The 20,139-nt window shown below is 33.7% G+C and overlaps 1 protein-coding gene across 1 annotated transcript in view; it reads left to right on the top strand.

The window, feature by feature from the left end:
- Positions 1-201: 201 nt before the first annotated feature.
- Ttc29 (tetratricopeptide repeat domain 29) overlaps positions 202-20,139 on the top strand; it is a 112,068-nt gene continuing 92,130 nt past the window's right edge. Inside the window, exons 1-2 of the mRNA XM_077803103.1 lie at positions 202-293; positions 2,212-2,295. Of these exons, the coding sequence (XP_077659229.1) occupies positions 202-293; positions 2,212-2,295 (176 nt within the window). The remainder of the gene's footprint in view (positions 294-2,211; positions 2,296-20,139) is intronic.

Raw genomic sequence — 20,139 nt, 5'->3', positions numbered from 1 at the left:
ACCAAAAATCAGACAGTAGACAGATAATGAGAAGAGAACCTGCAGAATCTACTCACTGAGTATGATTCCCAAGTAACAGAAAAATAGCTCTACCTACAGAGTCATTCTTGACAGACTGGAGATTGTTAATAATGTTGGAAAGGATACTCTGAAGATTTGTTCTTTGAAATATCATTTTGTTTGCTTTTTTTATAGTCCAAAATGACCACTCTGCCCCCAATACTCATGACACGTCCAAAGCTTATAGACTTAGCGAGACAGAAGCTACCATGCTCCTCAAGACTAATTCCAAGGTAAGTGTCCCTTGTTTTCATTTCTTACTGAATAAAATTCTGCAATAAGAGATGACAATAGTGTCTCTAAGAAAATAAGATTGATTAAGGAAAAGAGAAATGTATATATTGTCATATTCAGATTCTCAAATTTGTTGTTTCAAAAGGATTGATGAAGCTCATTCAAATACTAAAGAGGTATTTATTTATCAAACTAGTACTCATTTAATCATCTCACTCCTCATTGCAGCTATGTCAAGGTTCCTATAGAGTTTTGAGATGTTTCCCTTTTTTTATTGTGTGCAGAGAAAAGAAAGGAGAAGCTTTAAGAAATAAAAGCATATGGCTTTTTATCTGTGAGGTCTCAAATGCTGATTTCTGGTTTGGAGAAATGAGGGCGCAGCCTTCCTACTAGGATAGACTGACAGGCTTGCCTTAGGTCCCAAAATGATGCTGGGCCCTCAAAGTGTGTCGTCAAACTGCCGCTTTGAACGGCTGCTGAGCTATTAGAGTTGTCACTGAGAAAATGCAGAACAGAGAACTTGATGCATTTATCATATTTATGAATATTAAGTGAGAATGTGCTACTTTGAAATTGCCATTTGTAATTTTGTTGACTTTTAGTAATACACATATTATTTATCAATATAAATAATTTGCATATGTAAGTTTGACTATTTTCCTTACTGCATACTTCTCAATTCCTGCAAGGCATAATGATCAAAGTATTATGAGACTTCTTTGTTCTCATATCTCATTTTTAGTATTTTTGGGACAGACCAAAGCCCCTGGATCAGAATAAATACACAGCTAAACAAAAATAAAAGTTATTTTAAAGTAGCAAATCAAAATTTTCTTTTTCTATAACTGAGAAATCTTTCAATTGATGCATATGGTTATGTATATGTATGAATGAGTATTTTGTTTTACTTTTGAATACTGTGAAATATTTACAAAATATGAAAAAGCTTGTTCCTACTGTCTTTTTTAATGACTAGAATTACATTTTCTTTTTGAGCTGAGCAAAAACATAACCCAATCTCACATCCTTAAGGTCAGATGAATTGAAAAGAAAACTTCTTCTTGAGGTCTTTTTATTAAAGAAAGAAATTTTATCATTCAGTTAGGGCAAAGTTTTCATAAGCATTCTTTAATAGCTTCTGAATAAAATGCAAATATTTAGAAATGTTTGGTTTCATATCTTCAGAGTTATAAGAGGCTAATAGCACATTTATTTTAAAAGGTGCAAGAGAATGTGAAGAAAGAATACACTGTGAATACATTTCTCAGTAAAGTCTTCTTAAAATCATTTGCATCTTGAACCCCTAATAATAACTTGAATTTTAAGTATAATTAAAAAATTATTTGGGCTGGGGTGTGGCTCAGTGGTAGAGCACTTGCCTAGCATGTGTGAGGCACTGGGTTTGATCCTTGGAACCGCATTAAAAAATAAAATAAAATAAGGGAATTGTGTCCATTTAAAACTACAAAATAGATTTGAAAAAACATTTAAACAGCATTTCAAGGCAAAATTTAATAATGTTTGGGACAAATAAATATTTTACATTGTCAAATAAGTATTTTTCCAAACACAATGTGACTTTTGCATTGGGAAGTTATTCTGCAGAACAGTGTGAACAAGGTAGAAAACCTTACATCAAGGAGAAAACTCCACTTACTTAAGAATATGTATTATTGCCACATGTTGGTGTTTTATTTATTTATAAAACATTGAGCTTAATATTCATCCCTGTTCCATTCAGGAAAATTAAAATTTCTAAATTGTCCATTAACAACCTAACTCCATAGCTATTGCATAATATTTATTATCAATGCTATTGTAGCTGAATATTTCTGTTCTGCTGGTGGCATTTTATGTGTTTGGTAGCTTTCCAACTTCATAAGGCAGTGCTTTATTATTTCTTTCCATTTCACTCAGTGCTCAATTGATCAAAGAAAAAGAAGACATAGATCATTATGTGGAGGTGAATTTCAAAGGATTGTCAAAAGAGGAGGTTGCTGCGTAAGTATAACCTCTTAAAGATACTTTAATACAAAGTTTGTTTCTTTTGTCTTGGTTCTTTATTGAAATTTCAGTTTTCCTGTGCCATACACTTTTTATTGGAACATAGTATTTAAAAATTAAAGATTATATTAAATAGTGATAAGTCATGTCTATTGATCTTGCACATATCAAAGTCTTCAATTTTATGGCTCTCAAAATTCTTATATTTACCAAGATATTCTGCTATCACATTTACAGTATTTAGTTAAGTCTGGGCCAATAATTGCTTATTAACCTTCATTTTAAAGTGTTCTGTCTCAATACAAGAAAAAAGGAGCTATCAAAGAAAGATTTATGTACCTTTTTTGCTGGTAATTAAAAAAAACCTTTTATTTGTATATTTTCTTTCCCATACAAGTACCCATAGAATGAATCAATGGATCATAGTTAATTAATTCTTTAAGGAAAAATTAATCTTAAATTGTCTGGATTTATTTTTAAATGTATCATGTAAACTTTACCATTTTATCCCTGGTTAGAATCTAAAATATGGGATGAATAAAAGCAAAATAAAAATCCATGTAGGTTAGTGAAAAATTAATAGAAATTTAAAATAACAACTAAATAGGCTTAGCATTACTTCTATATAGACTTAATGACTCTGTTATAATCAATTTCATTAAACATTAAAAATAGAAATCATATAAATGTACATGCATCTTATGAAATTCATCAAACTCTTCAGTTTTTATGCAATGCTACAATGTTTTATGCAGCTAATGTTTTAAAAAGACTCTCAACATAGTATTAGTATATTGCCTAATGCTATGGGATTCTAATATTTTTTGGCACAGGTTTCATATATTCTAAAATTCTAAATCTCTCAATATATTTATTTTTGTTTGATATTATCTCTGTCAATTTGTATAGAATATGGAAAAACAATATAACTCATTCCATCAATAGCTACTTTATAAAATGATCAAATTTTACAGTAACTTTTGTTACTCATTTCTACAGAGCTCCATAGATGCCATAAGTAGCATCTAAAACCTTTGGTTAAATGTTATTCTGACAGTTACTTCACTAACTTTCCATGATCACCTTTTGGATTAAATTAAAGGCCCATATTGTTTGATGGTATAGTTACTAATTTTCTTTCCTTTTTAATTTTTTTATTTGTTCTAATTAGTTATACATAACAGTAGAATGCATTTTGACACATCATACATAAATAAATTACAACTGCTCATTCTTCTGGTTGCACATGATGTAGAAACATGCTGGTCATGTAGTCATATGTGCATATAGAGTCATAATGTCTGATTCATTGTACTGTTTTTCCTAGTTACTAGTTTTAAGAAAAAGTATATAAGGGATATTTGCATTCTAATTTAAATATAATAATATTCAAATAGCTCCAATTGACTAAAGACTGAAGCATAAAATTAGGAATTAAATTTGTGCTTCAAAAATTCCACAGACTAAAAGCTTATTTGCAAGTAAGCTTTCAGTATATACTGAAGAAAAAATTTTAGCTAAGATTATACAAAATAGACTCTGGTGATGAATGTTTTCTTAATACTATTAATATTGATATCATTTTTCCACTAAGGATATTACCAAATTGATTTCAAATTTATCATTATGCTACAGAAAAACAGTTACACTGGATAATTCTAAGTCCTTAATAGTGCATTTTTCTCCTTGAAGCTTCCCACACTGGAGTAAGTTTTTAGATTGAAGCCTTCTGTAAGATAGTGGATGCAAACTATTAGCATGAAGTTAGCTTGAGCATGGCTCACTGTTATGCTTTTGATTGATACACATTCTGGATCTCACCCCAGACAAACTAATTGAATAACATATAAAGGAGAAAATTGATGAGTGATTTCAGCATCTCCCAGTAATGCCCAGCAGGTACTATGAAGAATTATGCATATTCTATTAGCCCAGGGATTGCTGCATAAAACTTTTTATTAGCCATTCAACTCTAAAAAGATAAATTGTTCAACAAGCATTTATTAAGTACTTACTTTATATCTAATACTAGGTTTTTCACAGTGGGAGAGACAATGATATTTTATTGTCAGTTGCATGGCCTCATCCTGAAGCCTTAATGTCTATTTGAGACAGTAAGACCTGTGAGCAGGAGACAATAAGGAGTGTGTGCATGCTGATTTCATGTGAGGTACAACCCAGAGGCTGAAAGGAATCAGAGAGAACTGGCATGCTCGTATGACACTTGTCAAGGCAGATTTTGAGTTTGGCTTTCTGTCTGAGCAGCATGATAAAATGATCTAATTGGTAAGTCATAGATCTTCAGTATAGAAGGATGTAATGGCATAGAAATTCTAAATGTCATTTTCAATCAGGCAGAATCAATCTGAGATATGCCCTGAAATCCCATTCTCTGTATTGCCTGTATGTCTTTAAGATGGTAACAAATAAATCGATGTATACTCATTAATACAATTGATGTGCACTAGCTTTGATGTCCCAGAATATGCATATGGTCTTCCTCTAGTCCCCAAATAGCCTCTCATCACCTACCCCATACATACCAACTTACACATAGGTAAACTCACTCATGGTGACTTTCCTCCCCTTGTGCTGGGTGAACAGTTTGTTTCTAAGAATTGTTGGTTATTTGTTTTTGTTTTGGCACTAGGGATTGAACCCAGGAGTGCTTAACCACGTCCCCAGTCCTTTTTTGTGTTTTATTTAGAGACAGGGTCTTGCTGAGTAGCTTAGGGCCTAGCTAAGTTGCTGAGGCTGGCTGTGAACATGTGATCCTCCTGCCTCAGTCTTCCAAGCTGCTGGGATTACAGACATGCAACACCTCACCCAGATTTCCACTTGTTCTTTAGATCCAAGCCCTCACTTGTTCCAAGATTTTCTCCTTCAGGTAAACGGGTTTTTTTATATAAATTTTAATTAGGCATATATGACAGCAAAATGAATTTTGATACATTGTAGACAATTGCAGCACAACTTTTCCTTTTTCTGGTTGTACACAATGTAACGTCGCACCATATCTGCGGTCATACAGGTACCTAGGGTAATAATGTCCATCTCATTCCACTATCTCTCCTCTCCATGCACCCACTCTACCTTTCCCTCCCCTTTGCCCAAAGTTTCTCCATTTTTTTTTTCTGCATCGTCAATTTCTCCTTTTCCACTGGATCAACCCCACTGACATTCATATGTTCTCTATCACTTCCCTTGGCTTCTCACCTCCAACCTCTATACCATTGTTTTCTACCCTCCAGAGCAAGCAGAAACATTGTTTTAATATTTTTTGCCCTCCATTCTTGCCTTGTCAACTCTGAGTTCATTTCTGATCCCAGTACTCACTGCAATCTCTCCATGTGGGGTCCTCAGTGACCTTCATTGTTGCCACATCTAATCATTATGTTTCTGTCCTCACTGCGCTTGAAGTCTTCTCAGCCATTTGACAGGGTGTAACACTCTAGCCCTGAAATATCCTGTACTGGTGGTTTCCAGGAACCCTGTCCTATACTGTTCCTCCAAATAGACTGCTTCCATCTCCTTTGCTGACTAGATTTCTGCTTTCAAACTCTCAGTGGTGAGGAACCCAAGGGCTGGGTCCTAGGCCCTCTCTTTCAGTTATACTTACAAACTGGATCCAGTCTTAGAGCTTCAAGTATTAGTCATAATTTGGCAACAACCACATTTTAAAAGTTCAGCACTGAATTCTCCATCACACTCCAGATATTTATATTTAACTGCTTCCTTGATATGTCTACTTGGATATAAAATAGACATTCCAAATTTAATACAATTTCAAACCAGACTCTTGGTTCCCTTCCCTCCTCTCCCACCGTTAGTAACCTTTCCACAGTCTTTCCCTAATTCAGCAAGCCGCACCAAGGCTGTCTGGAGTTTTATATTGCCTTGACCTTGCCCCCACTGAATCCCCCGTGATGCGCCAGCAGATACCAAAAACACATCCCGCATTGACCTACTTGTCCTCATTGTATAGCTACCATCATGTCTTGCCAGGATCACTAGGACAGTCTCCTAACTGCTCTTCCCCAACCATCCTGACTCCACCAAAATCTAGCTGCCAGAGTATCTTTTGAAAAACTTGATCAAGACACTTCTTGGTTTAAACTCCCCCACCCTGAAGTTGGCCTGGACTTTGTGCCCTCTCTAGCCTAATCTCCTGTTCTCCCTGCCATTCTGTTCTCCCATTGTGGACTTATTGCTGACACTTTTTGTCAGTGAGTATCACTTTGAATGGGACTTCCTCAAAAAGCCCTTCTCTGACCTCATAATGAAATTTAAATGAGTTAGTGGAACAGGGCAAGCTAAAGTAGTTGTTACTGATCACACCCAGTTAGTGAAATCCAACCAATGGGCATAGAATAGTGACAAGGCAAAAAGTTTGTTCGCCAAAGGAATTTCAATGTGCTTTGTTACTTCTTAGGTAACTAGATTACTACTGTGCCTTGTAAGTTTATTTCTTAAAGAACAAATGCATTATATTCGCATTCTACATTTGACACTCATGACTGACTTTACTAGCTAAGTCTTCAAATGGTTCATTGATATTGTCTAACTGATCTTTAACTACTGAAGACAATCACATCAGAAGCATTAGTATACTTCAGGCTTTTAGTTCTCTATGATATTATCAGATAGTATGATTGCTTTTTTAAAGGACCTAAAATATCACTTATTATCATATCAAAATTGCTCCGAGTAGCTAAGTAATAAAAGTGCCATTTATAGACTCAAATACAAATTCCTGGGGGCAGTTTTTACCACATTAGCTATGTATATGAGGATACAATAAACAAAATCATCAAGGGACAGGGAATATTAATCTGCTTGTTATTATTTTCTGCTTCAGCTATCCAGTTCTGTTATGTGGCAGAAGAGATCGGATTCCAATTTGTACATGTCTCTAAGATATTGCTTTCTTCCAAAATGCCTTACTTTTAACATCCCCAGTTGATATCTGCTGAACGTCACTTCAGAAGTCAGCCCAATGGCAATTAGGACCATCAGTTGCCATATTCACTGAGTGTGGGCTGTAAAGAAACAACCCTTTAATTTCATGTCTCGTAAAACCTTTTTTTTCTCATTTGAATCGTATACTTCTTACTGACTTATAGGAGATTAACTTTAAATTAGAAGTTAGGCTTTCATCCATACGGGTGCCCACATAGTGAGAAAAGCTCTAGAAAAATGGCCTGCATGTTTATTATCTAGAGGCTGTGAAGCCCTCCCTAGACCAAGTCAGTTGACTTAGAAAGTTACATAGAATTGGGTTTTTTTTTTTAATTTACTTAGTTGGCTATTTTTTTATCCCTCTTAGATAACTCCTATTTTTTGTACTTTAGGTAAATTAAATCTGTGAGGAGGAAAGCTGAAATACTGAAATAACAGCTGACATAGGAAAGACAAAAGAACTGGCCACTACTATAAGGCCAAACTCTCTGGGACATACTTGGAAGGACAGAAATGACTGGGCACCCTTTTCAATGTGTTCTGCTAAAGTAATTGTTAGTGTTCATTAATTATAACAAAACATTCAAAAAAGTATTGTTTCATTCACCTTATTCTGTTTCATACATCAGAGAAATGACATTTTCCAGTAATTTATTTTAGAAATTTTAATAATATAGGTATTTTTGTTTCATTCTCTTTATATTTAAAGATTTTGATTGTAAATTCACCAATGTTAATCCCCTCAGTTATTAAATTAACTAACAGATCAATTATTAATGACCATAGTATCTTCCAACACTTTTATGGGATGAATGAAAAGAATCATTCCAAATTTCTTTTGTGCCTTTTTAAGGTTTTTTTTCCCATTCGTTCCCCCACTCTGTTCCTGAGGGATTAGAAGTTCCATGGTCAAAATAATGTCTGAGAAGCCTAAATTTTATTCTTAGGAACTGGGAAACCATTGGACCCTCTCACACAGAGAAGTAGCATGGCTTCATTTTGAATATCACTCCAGGATGACCCGGTCTGTGGGCAACTGCCAGGGTATTGATCCAAATGAGAGTTGGTGGTGACTTGAGCAAGGCAGATGGAGAGGGAATGATAAGTTAGGGGATGGGAAGGTCAAGACTTACAGTGGAATTAATAAGGGTAAGAAGTATAGGGAGAAATCAAAGATGACTCCGGAACCTATCTGAGCAACTGTAGGAATGTGTGTTCCTGGCTGGGTCCCCAGTTCTTCCAACAGTATCCAGCACACAGTAGGCACCCAATAAATCTGTTTTTAACTAAGGCCAACCATGCTTCAGCCTATCTTTAGTTAAAATCCTTTCATTCCCACTTTGAACTGTGTTCTTTGCAAACACAACAATCATAGCTAATATTTTGGAGCACTTGATATATTTCTGATAGATATTGTTTTAAAAGTGTCACGTGTGTTAATTCATTTAATCCTAGACAAAATCTTTCTTAGTTCCCTTTACAGCTGAAAACAGAGATGTTAAGTAACTTGAGCAAGGCCACGCAGATACCAAGTACAAGAGCTCATTGAACGCAGGCAGTCTGCTCTGTGAGCTGTGTTGCCATTCTTCCTCTGCAGTGACTCAGGTCAGGTCTCCATCGTGCTGTGTTCCCCCTCCTCTCTCCTGCTCCATGAATTGCCATTCTGCTGGCCTAGAATGCTCTCTCCTCTTGCTCTAGCAGAGCAACTGACTCCTCCTTATTCTTAAGTGACTTGACTCTATCAGGTAGCTTTATCCTATAGAACTGGTTTTGGTCAGCTTTTTCGATGCTGTGACTAAAATACCTGACAAGAATAATATTAAAGGAGGAAAAGTTTATTTGGGGGTTCACGGTTTCAGAGGTGTCAGTCCATAGACAGCTGGCTCCATTCCTTCAAGACGAGGCAGATCATCATGGCAGAAGAGTGTGGTGGGAGGAGGCAGCTCACATGAGGATCAGTAAGCAGAGAGAGAGAGAGAGAGACTCCACTTGCCAGATAAAAATAAATACCCCAAAGGCACATCCCCAATGACCCATGTCCTCCAGCCCCACCCTACTTGCCTTCAGTTACCACTCAGTTAATCCACTGATTAATCAGTGAATCAATTCACTGATTGGGTTAAGGCTCTCATAGCCCAATCATTTCACCTCTGAACCTTCCGGCATTATCTTCTGCATAAACTCTTGGGGGACGCCTCACATCCAAACCATAACAAGTACCCACCCCTCCTTCCATCACAGCACTGGAGGCTGTGACACTGCATTGTCCTGGCTAGTGTCTTTGTCTCTTCTAGTAGACCACAGGATTCAAAAAGGTTGGGTGGTGGCTCATACATGCATCCTTGGTGCACATGGTGCTGAGCTCACAGGTGTTGGGAGATCAGTGAGTGAGTGAGTGTTCATGACCTCTTACCCCTCCATGGCCTGGTACACACACTCTGCCTAGGTGCTCCCCTCCCCTTGGTGCCTGTGCACTGAGGAGGCTTTTATTTATCTTGTAGCTTCCGCTTTCTGTTTCTTGCTCTGTGAGCCTCCTTCAGTCCTTCCTTGCTCACGTGGTAGAGTTGCAAGCTCTTGTTAGAACTTGCTCAGTAGCCATTGACAATCATGTGTTTCATTTCCCCCTCGATTAATGTTTGACAAACTATAATGACCCATTAGTAAGTAGTGGTTGTGACCCATTCATTTGGAGATCATGGCCAGCATTTTAAAAATGAAAAGAGAGTGGAATGAAATAGAATAGAAAAGAGAGCATGGCACAGAGCATGGCAAAATATTGGGAGGTTGCCACGTGTAATGGAAGAGAGCACAGGTTTTAAAAACAGCCTCCCTGAGGCTGATTCATAGTGGGGAAGGGAGAGAGAACATGGGCGGAATAGACAAACTCTAGATAGGGCAGAAGGGTGGGAGGGAAGGGAGGGGGCATGGGGTTAGAAATGATGGTGGAATGTGATGGACATCATTATTCAAAGTACAGGTATGAAGACACGAATTGGTGTGAATATACTGTGTATACAACCAGAGATATGAAAAATTGTGCTCTATATATGTGATAAGAATTATAATGCATTCTGCTGTCATATATAAATTAAAAATAATAATTAAAAAATAACAGCCTCCCTGGATTAAAATCTTAGCTTTATCCTCACTAACAAGCAACTGCCTGACTTTGAGTAAATTACTTAACCTTCCTGTACCTCAGCTTCCTCATCTGAAAAAAAAAAAAAAAAAAAAAAAAAAAACAGGGTTGAAGTTAGTAGGGCTGATCTTATAGAAAAAAATAGGGATAATGATAGTAGGACTGTACCCATAAAATGCTTATGATGATTCATAAGTTATTATCTATAGAAGCTATAATATTATGTGTAGTAGCCTTTAAATTTTCATTTCATGTATTTATATAATATGTACATATACACATGTATGTGTGTGTATGTGTGTGTGTTTGTACATGTACTGAATTGCAATAGAAAACTCTTTCTCTCTGTGAGTGGCCAGAAGGAATGGACTCAGATCTAAACTGGGAATCTTAGAAAGCAGGGATTATATTTTATTCACCTTTAAGACTCTTCTGATTTACATAACATAGTACTTCTGTTCCCCCTACTTTCTTTCTACAATAGACTGAAGAAACTTAAAGTTAACACTTTGTATTCCACAGATGCTAAATTATAACTAGAAAATGAAAAGCAATTAAAGTATGTAAATGTGCCCCCAGCTGCAGATGCCATAGTTCCTGTGAGGGATTCAGTTTTACTCTGAAGTTCTGGGCAGACTGGTCAAAGGAGAGATGTGATGGGCCACAGGATTCTCACTACTGAAAGGTCATGCATCAGTTATTCAAGAGAGAAAAGCTTTTTTCTGATACTAAATTCCAAAAGAAAGTTATAACATGAAGTTAGTAAAGAAATGGAGCACTGTAATAAAACTCTGTACCCCTAATGAACAATAAAATGGTTATTTATACAGTTTGTCATAACTGTTACATCTCTTGGCTAAGTTTTGTTTCCAGCAAGATAGTAACAAAATATATTAAATGATTACAGTGTGCTGATGGCTGTTTTAAGTGATCCTTCAACAACCCTATGAAGAGTCGCCCTTGTTATTAGTCCTAGAGACCAAGGCATAGAATGGCTAAGTAATTTGAAATAGACAATCTATTGTTATAAAGAAGTTCTTATGGTTTGGATCTTAAAAGTCCCATAAAGGCCCTGTGTTGAAGGCTTGTTCACCAGCTTGTGGTGCTCTTGGGAGGTGGTAGAACCTTCAAGAGGTGGGCCTGGTGGAAGAAATTTAAGTCATTGAAGGAAAGCCCTTGAAGGGGATGTTGGAACTCTAGTCTTTTCCTCTCTCCCTCTCTTTCATTTCCTGGTCATGAGATGAGTAGTGCTCTGCCATGGTGTTCTGCCTCATCATAGACTCAAAAGCAATAGTGCCAAGTGACCATGGACTGAAACTAGGAGTCAGAATAAACCTTTCTTTCTTAAAGTTGATCTTCTCAGGTAATTTGTCACAGTGACAACATGCTAACACAGGAAAAAAAATGGTTAGCAGAGAGGAAGGATTGAATGAACTATAAAGAAAATGGATGACATACACTAAAGATCAGATTTTCAGAACCCTCTTGAACTTTTAGGACTGCACTGGATCCAGAAACTTCCTCCAGGATCACCTCTACAAGGACCCAGTTGTTCTACAATCATGATTCAGATTTCCATGAAACTCCTTACTTAAGCTTGTCTGAAACAATTCTTATCCTACAACCAAAACAACTAAAAAAATACATTGTTGAGCAAGAGGAATTTTTGTCTTTAAAGTTAGCTTGGCGTAAGGATTTCCCTTTTCAAGATCAAGATGGATGACTAAGCCCATTTATTTTCTGTAATTGAAATGGCCACACAAAAGTTCCAAGGATGGTATTTCAGAACATTATATAAAGAAAAGATGCTAGAAGTTCTAGGAGTGGGGGAAGAAGTTGCCAAGAGTTTCAAAATATTTCTTTCAGAAAGCAGTAAGAATATCACTGGTCATAAAAAGTGATATTTTGTAATGATAACAGAAGTTGATTCATCAAGAGGACATATCCTAAATATTTGTGCTCCAAATGTCAGAACTTCAAAATATAAAACAAACACTGATAGGAAAAAGAGGAGAAACAGAGAAACTCACAGTCTTAGTTGGAAATTTCAACACTATAATCTCTGTAATTGATAGAAAAATTTGAATGATACCATCAATCACCTTAAACAATTGACATTTACAGACTATTACACCAAACAACAAAACAGATGTTCTTTTCAAGTGTGCATGACACATTTGTCAAAGCAAAGATATTCTGAGCCAAAAAATAAATGTCCACATACTTAAAGGAAAAAATTATATGTACATAATTTTGTAAAAATATGTCCATAATTTTTACATCCTAAAAAAATCACCAGACAAATTAGAAAATATTTGAACAGAATGAAAAAGAAAACATGGCATGCCAAATTTTGTGAGGTGCAGCTAACGCAGCACATCAAGGGCATCTTATAGCATTAAAATGCTTATATTGAAAAGTAGAATATAAAATGAAGGGTATACAAGTATATATAAAATTAGAGTATAAAGTGCTTATATTCAAATTAATACTCTAACCTCTCTTTTACAAAGTTAGAAAAAGAAAGCAAATTAAATTTAAAGTTAAAAGAGAGAAAGGAATAGTAAAATGAAGGCTTGCTTACCATCCTGTAGTGCTATTGGGAATTGGTGGAATCTTTAAGAGAAGGGGCCTACTGGAAAGAATTTAGCTTACTGAAGGTATATTCCTGAGGATGCATACCTCCAATAACCTCAATGATAGAGAAATGATCAAATGACCTAATTTAGGTCATTGGAAGTATGCACCTTCAGGAGAAATGACCAAATGATAGAGAAAATCAATGAGATTTATAGCTGGTTCTTTGGAAAGATCAAAAAAAATTGATCCATCTTTAGTCAGACTAATCAGAGAAAAAGAAAGGCCACACACATCAACTTCAATTATTTTTGATTCAAGTGGAAAAACACTCAAATATATTTAGAATGAAATGGGCTCCTATAGTAACCATAAAGGAAAAAAACAAAATACCCTAAATTAAAATTACCCAACCTAGGTACTTCCTTGTGAAATTTCAGAACATTATATAAAGAAAAGATGCTAGAAGTTCTAGGGGTGGGGGAAGAAGTTGCCATCAAGAAATAAATATCACACTATCATCACAGTTGTACACACTCAAAACTAGGTGTAGCACTGGAAGAAAAAGGATGATGTCCTCAAAATCGGAAGGATGATCATTTTTACTCTAGAATTGCATATTCAGATAAATTATCCATCAAAAACGGGGAACCACATAGACTGACACGTCTTCTGACAGACTCTGCTTCTGCAGTTTTTCTTGTCCCCACTCCCTAAATGGTTAAACTGAAGTGGGGGTGGGGGTATAGAATTTAAGGTAAAGAAGGCTATACAATCTGGAAAACAGCATCTAAATCAGAAGTCCAAATTAAATGTCTATGAAGTTGCTGTAGCAAGTGATGGAAATAAGCACCTAAAAGATCTTAGTGATGATGTTACTATAAACCTGTCACATATGTCAGGGATAAGAAGTAATCAGGAAACTGATATTTAAATGTACTATTAAATGTAGAAAGGCAATATAACATATGCTATATGTGTTATGTGTATCATGAAAATATTAATTTAAGAAATAAAGACAGCAAAATTTGCAAATAAATGATTGTCTCCAAATCCTTCCCCGACCTGAAACACCACTTATATTTAATGACAAATTCTCATGTGTATATATTTATACCATACACATACATGAACATACATATTCTGTTCACCTATTTGCATTTATTTTCATTATAACTGTTTCCTTAATCTAGTTGAAATACATTTCTGTCTTGCAGACAGTGCCCTTTTTTGTTCCAAGTGATCATTTTTTTCCTTGTACGTTACTATTTTGTAACTATGAATGTTAGGATTTTCTTGTCAAGAGTCAGTAAAAAATCATTGAATTTTTATGGGGAGTACATGGAATTTATGTTATTCTAGGAGAATTGATAGCATTAAAATATTGAGTCCCACCTTATCAAGAACCATCATTTTCAATGTTAAATTATATCAGTGACAGCACCATTCCTTCACATTTCTACTCTAGTAGAAATGAATATATTGCAAAAAGGCTTTTTCCCCACAGGTTTTTAGTATTTACACAATATCAACATAAGAAATGTGTTTTGAGTTGCTATGTTGCTTTTTTAAATTGGTGTATAATTTTACATAATAGTGGGATTCATTATACCGTATATGTTTCTTAATCATGAATAAACTTTGAACTTACCATGTGAAAACAGTTTAGTTCTTGGGTTGGAAGGATTTCTGGGAGAAAGGACTAAGTCTTCTATGGCAATTGGTCTTCGAAAAGTCTTTTCTAACTAATTTTAATCATTTTTTAATAATGTGCCTATATTTATAGATTTTTTTATTGTTGTGATAAAATTCAGCCTATTTTCTAATAATCTTTAAATCTCCTGTACATCAATTGAAATAGTCTGTGTTTCTCTGAGGTAGTATAAAGATAATAATGGCTAACCACATGGGCTCTAGAAGCAGATTACCTAAACGGATACCCCAGCTTCATTTCTCACAGGGTGTGTGACGTTCACTTGTCAATTAAACGTGTTGTACCAGAGTCATCTGTAAAATGGAGAGAATGATGAGAGTACCTATTTCATTAAAAAACATTATAAGGTTTAAATAAGATAATTACATGCAAAGAATTGAGAACAGCACTTGGCACATTGCTAAGCCTAAAAGGCACCTATGACTATGATTATAATTGGAAGTTATATTACTTTTTTATTCCTGGCACTGTTTTTGGTGACAGCTATTTTCATTTTTCCTGATAATATTTGAAAAAAAAATTATCTTTTCACAAAACCACTTTTTTTAATAAATTTAATTTTTGTTCTCTTATTGATTTGTGATTTGACTCTTGATATGTCCTTTCTTGTTCTTTGCATGGGTTTATATATGTTTGTTTTATTAGGATTGTTCCTAGCATCCTGAGTTGAAAGCTAGCTGCTTCTCTGGTATCAGTTGATAGTGGCTTTTAACAAACCACTCCTATAAGCTTCCTTTTCAAAACTGCAATGATTTCTTCCTGCATGATTTGATTTTTATGTATTTTTAAAATTCTAAATATGTTAAAATTTCCACAGTGGTTTTTACCTTTAGAAAATGAATAAAATAGAAATATATTGATGAGTCTGAAAGTGAATGTTTTTGGGGTATTTGTTTTTCTTTTTTTGTAGGTACTGCAGGAGTAGGAAGTGAACCTTTATTTTACACTGTACATTTGCCATATATAATATCAGTTTATGAAATTTCTAGTGTGACTAGTGTATGGCCAGTTTTCATAAATGTTTCTTCTATGTTTGGAAAATAAATATATATTCTCTACTTATTTGTTAGACCATTCATATAGAAATATCTGTAATATTCTAATAATTAGTCTGAGCCTGTTATTTCTATCAACCTAGGCAATTGTTATTAAAATAATTTTCCCTCTATCTGTAAGTTTCTGAAAAACAACATTAAAATCAATTTCTTTTTATCTTTCTGTTCATTTTATATACTTTGACACTGTTATTAGGTATGTTGTTTACCACCTGCTGTATTTTTCTGTAAATTTGAATCTCATTTATGAATCTGATATAATTATATGCTCCTTTAATTTTTTTTCTGCTTGAGTTCTATTTTGTCTGATATTAACAACATTGCAAACTTTCCCTTCCTTGATATTTGCAGTACTATATGGAAATACCAAGAAGTGAACATATGTTCCTATTATGTATCTATTTTATGTATATTTTTATGTTTGAATTCAAAGCTCTTTCATCTTCTTGCAAATACTTCCTTTTATTTTTACAATATTCTTATTGATGCACATTTTTGACTTTGTAAATCTGTCTTCCTAATTTAGAACTGGTAGTTTTCTAAATATTTGAGCTAGCTGCATTAAAATTAATGTATTATTTAGAAGAATGAGATACTTATATATGGATTTTGTCTGGCCAAAGCATCAGAATCATCAACCTACTTTTGTTTTCATTGTGTTCTGTAAGTTTGATCATTGGGTATGTACAGTCAATGAGAAATTGTGACTTCACTGTTCACAAGTGCAGTGTACACCTTTGTTATATTAATTAAAGTAGCACAGAGTGTGAACGATTTCTTCAGAGAGCATACAGTTTGGTACTTACTCTTGAACACTCAATTTTAATGGGGGAAAATATTCTCTCTATTTTTCTATATGGAAAAATTTAAATATGCCTACGAAAATGATACACTATTCCTACAATAGAAACTTTAAAACTCAAAGAAATGAGGTCAACTGCTGTCCTTTAATAGTCAGAGCTTGACATTTCTCTTTAGTTAAATTACTACAGATTTCTTACCCAAGAAATATAAAATGATAAAGCTGGAATGAAACTAGATATCATTTTGGCTTAATACTTTCTGATTGTATCAAAGGGAAAAAAAGGCAGAGGGCAAAAGAGTGTTGTTAACAGAGTGCCAACAAAGAGTTTGTAAAAACAAAACAAACAATAATATATTATGAGAAATATATTATTTTCTCATAACAAAGTATCATTACCTCTCTAGAAGAAATGTCATAGTACGAGAAATCTAAATGCAGATTTTGCTATTTACCCTTATACTATCTTTCATTGCATTGCTGAAAAGAGCATGAGTAATGTTTTGTTTTCATTTTTAATTTATGTGACTTTTCCCTTTGTATTTTAAACATGTAATCTTGCTCTTAAGTATTTGTCACATTTATAGCCAAATGTATACTATTTTTCTTGCCAATCTTTTAATATTTTTAAGAATTGTGCAGGAATATATATTTTAAGGAAGCAACATTAGAATAGATAGCACAAAACTATAGTTGTAAAGAATCGATTGGTTTACTTTTCCCAAAGAAACCCCCTCCTGCAGTTGTTTAATGTGAAAGGTTTTTTTCTTGAAAAGGTTAAAAAAAAAAGTTCTAATCAACTTTTGTACATTATGTAGAACTTCATTTTCTAAACTCTGCAAAAGAAAGTTTCATATTTAATGGGAAATCATGAATTATTCCATTTATTATCTACTTCCTCCTTTCAAAGACATGATCTGGATAAAAGGCGGGGTGAATAATTTCAAAAAATACAATACATTTTTAATGGGAAGGTGCAAACTACAGATTCTCATGACTATTAGCAAGTGTAGAGGAAACAGAATTTTACTTGCAAAACTCGTCAAACTCTTGCAAAGATAAAATGCATGACACACTTTAGTAATATAAAAAAAAAAACAGTGAGCCAAAGTTTTTATTTTTAAAGCAACTTGTTGTTTTTGCTAAGTTTGATTTTTATATTCTCCAGCTTTCCATTTTTATTAAAAGTGAGTGATATTTCACTCGATTTATATGGAAAAGTAGTAGTTTTTAAATTATTGTTGTTGTTTGTAGAGATGTATAGAGAATTGAAAGAAAATGTTAGGCAGTGTTATCTGACAGGAAAAAAAAATCCTAAATAAGAGAATTTCAAAAAATTTGGAGAGTGTCACAAAATTGTGTCTTGAAATGCAGAGCAAATACCATGAGGTTTATGTTAATAAAAATTGTCAATATTAATTTAGACAAGAATATTCAGTTGATGAACTAGCATTATCATGTTTACTGGTGTTTATAGTCATGAGATTAAAACGCTCATTTTTTTGATCTCTCCCTTATTTTCATGTTTTCTATCATCGTAATAAACACAGAATCTAACAGAATTGCATTACTCAGATTTCTTTTTTATTATTATAACTCAATTTAAGAACTAAGTTCATTTTGAGGTTTTATTTTTTAGCTTAGTATTATTGCTTTTCTGATGGTTGAAAGTTACAATGTAATTTGGAAACAACACAAAACAAGAAGATATGAATCCATACAATGGTCTCCTTTGGTCAAAGGGGCTTGGGTTCATGTTGGATTCTGAAAATACTTTCCCTGAAAATTCTTCTTTAAAGATGGCATTCAGTTCACATCTTTCCGTGTCTGACCTTTAGTTGAAATCATTCTTTTGTAAAGAAGTTTGAATTTCTCAAAGGAGTTTGCAAATAATGACTGTATACAAAAATTGTGTATATAATTGACCTCATATGAGGAGCTTTTCTCCCAGTTTTATTTTTTTGAGAGAGAGAGAGAGAGAGAGAGAGAATTTTTTAATATTTATTTTTTAGTTTTCGGCGGACACAACATCTTTGTTTGTATGTGGTGCTGAGGATGGAACCCAGGCCGCAGGCATGCCAGGCGAGCGCGCTACCGCTTGAGCCACATCCCCAGCCCCTCTCCCAGTTCTTTACACCAAACTTCTAAAGAAAAACTTTAAAAAATATGTTTCGGTTTGAGATTTTTCAATAAAGAAAACGATTGTCAAAATGTGGTGTGACAGCTTCCTGGATAAATATTGTGGTGACACTTTATATTGACAGGTGCATAGTTTATTCATTTCCAATGGATGAGAGCCACGGTACTTCAAATATTTGATTGAATGGAAATCACTTGAGTAAATCATTTTTAACAGGATGTGCACATTAAAAATGTCTTTATATTATTAAGGGAATTATTTAAAGCCACTGGAAGAGTTGCAGCCTCATACCGCCTGCAAAAATACCATGTCTTTCCTCTGATTATCTGGTGATTATCACCAGCAAAATTATTATTTGATTTAGAAACATTCATTGATTTGATCTCCCAAAAAGTGACTTCTGCTAACACTAAGCATCCATGCTAACAATTGAAACTGTGAAATAATTTTTTTCCATTTGACACAAATAATCCATGTGTCCTAAAATAAAATAACCCATGAAATGAATTCTTACTGTGTTGACAAAATTGTTCAATATATTATTTGTTGAAAGAATTATATTAGTTATAGTCTGAGTTACAAAATTCTATGAGGTAGACTTCATTCCTTAATTATTAACCTTATTATGTCTCTTTGAAAGGAATTCAAGTTTGAACTTGGTTTAAATAGTTTTTTCCAAATGGTATATTTCAATTTGTATATACTTTTAAAATTTTGAAAGTTGTGTTTCCTAAATTTTATTATTATCAGATAAGAATTTGCAGCTTGTAAAATTATAAAGCAAAATTTTCATTTGTAAGTTTTGCTAAAAATTCAAATTAGCAAACTTACAACTGTTTAGAAAACCACATAAAATTTCTATTTTATAATCTTCTGGGGGTAAATTTTATTTATTGATTAAAATTATGAAGTTAGTCTAGCTATCCAAAATTAAACTGAAACAAAAATCCTACTACATTTATATTCTGATTTATTGATAGTATTTTTAATTTTGACTTGCTTTTTACAATTTATACAATTCAAGGTGATATATTTATTTGGACAGACATTCTAATGAAGTTTTCCGAAAAAGTATAAATTAGTACATAAATGAGGGGATTTTGGAATGAAGCTAAAATGTTCCATTCAGTCTTTCAAAGGAAGTTTATATAAAAATTATAATTAAATTATTTATATAGCAATATATAAAATCATGATCATGATTGTATAATATATATATAGCACAATACTTGTACATCCAAGTATTTTTATTTTCTCTCATTAAAAATCACTAACAAATTTTACAAAGAAAATAATATTATAATGGTTATGCTATTGAGCTTTTTTCGTGATTAGTTATAACTGCACAATATTATGAAAAGAGCTATTTTTTGAAATACATCTTAAAACTGTGTATAAGCTCAAATGGTTGTATTGTGTTCATTATTTGAAGTGTTTAGGAGAATTAATAATGTT

The sequence above is a fragment of the Urocitellus parryii genome, chromosome 10 (genome assembly GCF_045843805.1).
Source record: "Urocitellus parryii isolate mUroPar1 chromosome 10, mUroPar1.hap1, whole genome shotgun sequence".
Taxonomy (NCBI): Eukaryota; Metazoa; Chordata; class Mammalia; order Rodentia; family Sciuridae; genus Urocitellus; species Urocitellus parryii.
Note: the sequence above shows the minus strand (reverse complement) of the source record. Positions and strands in the feature narration are given on the sequence as shown.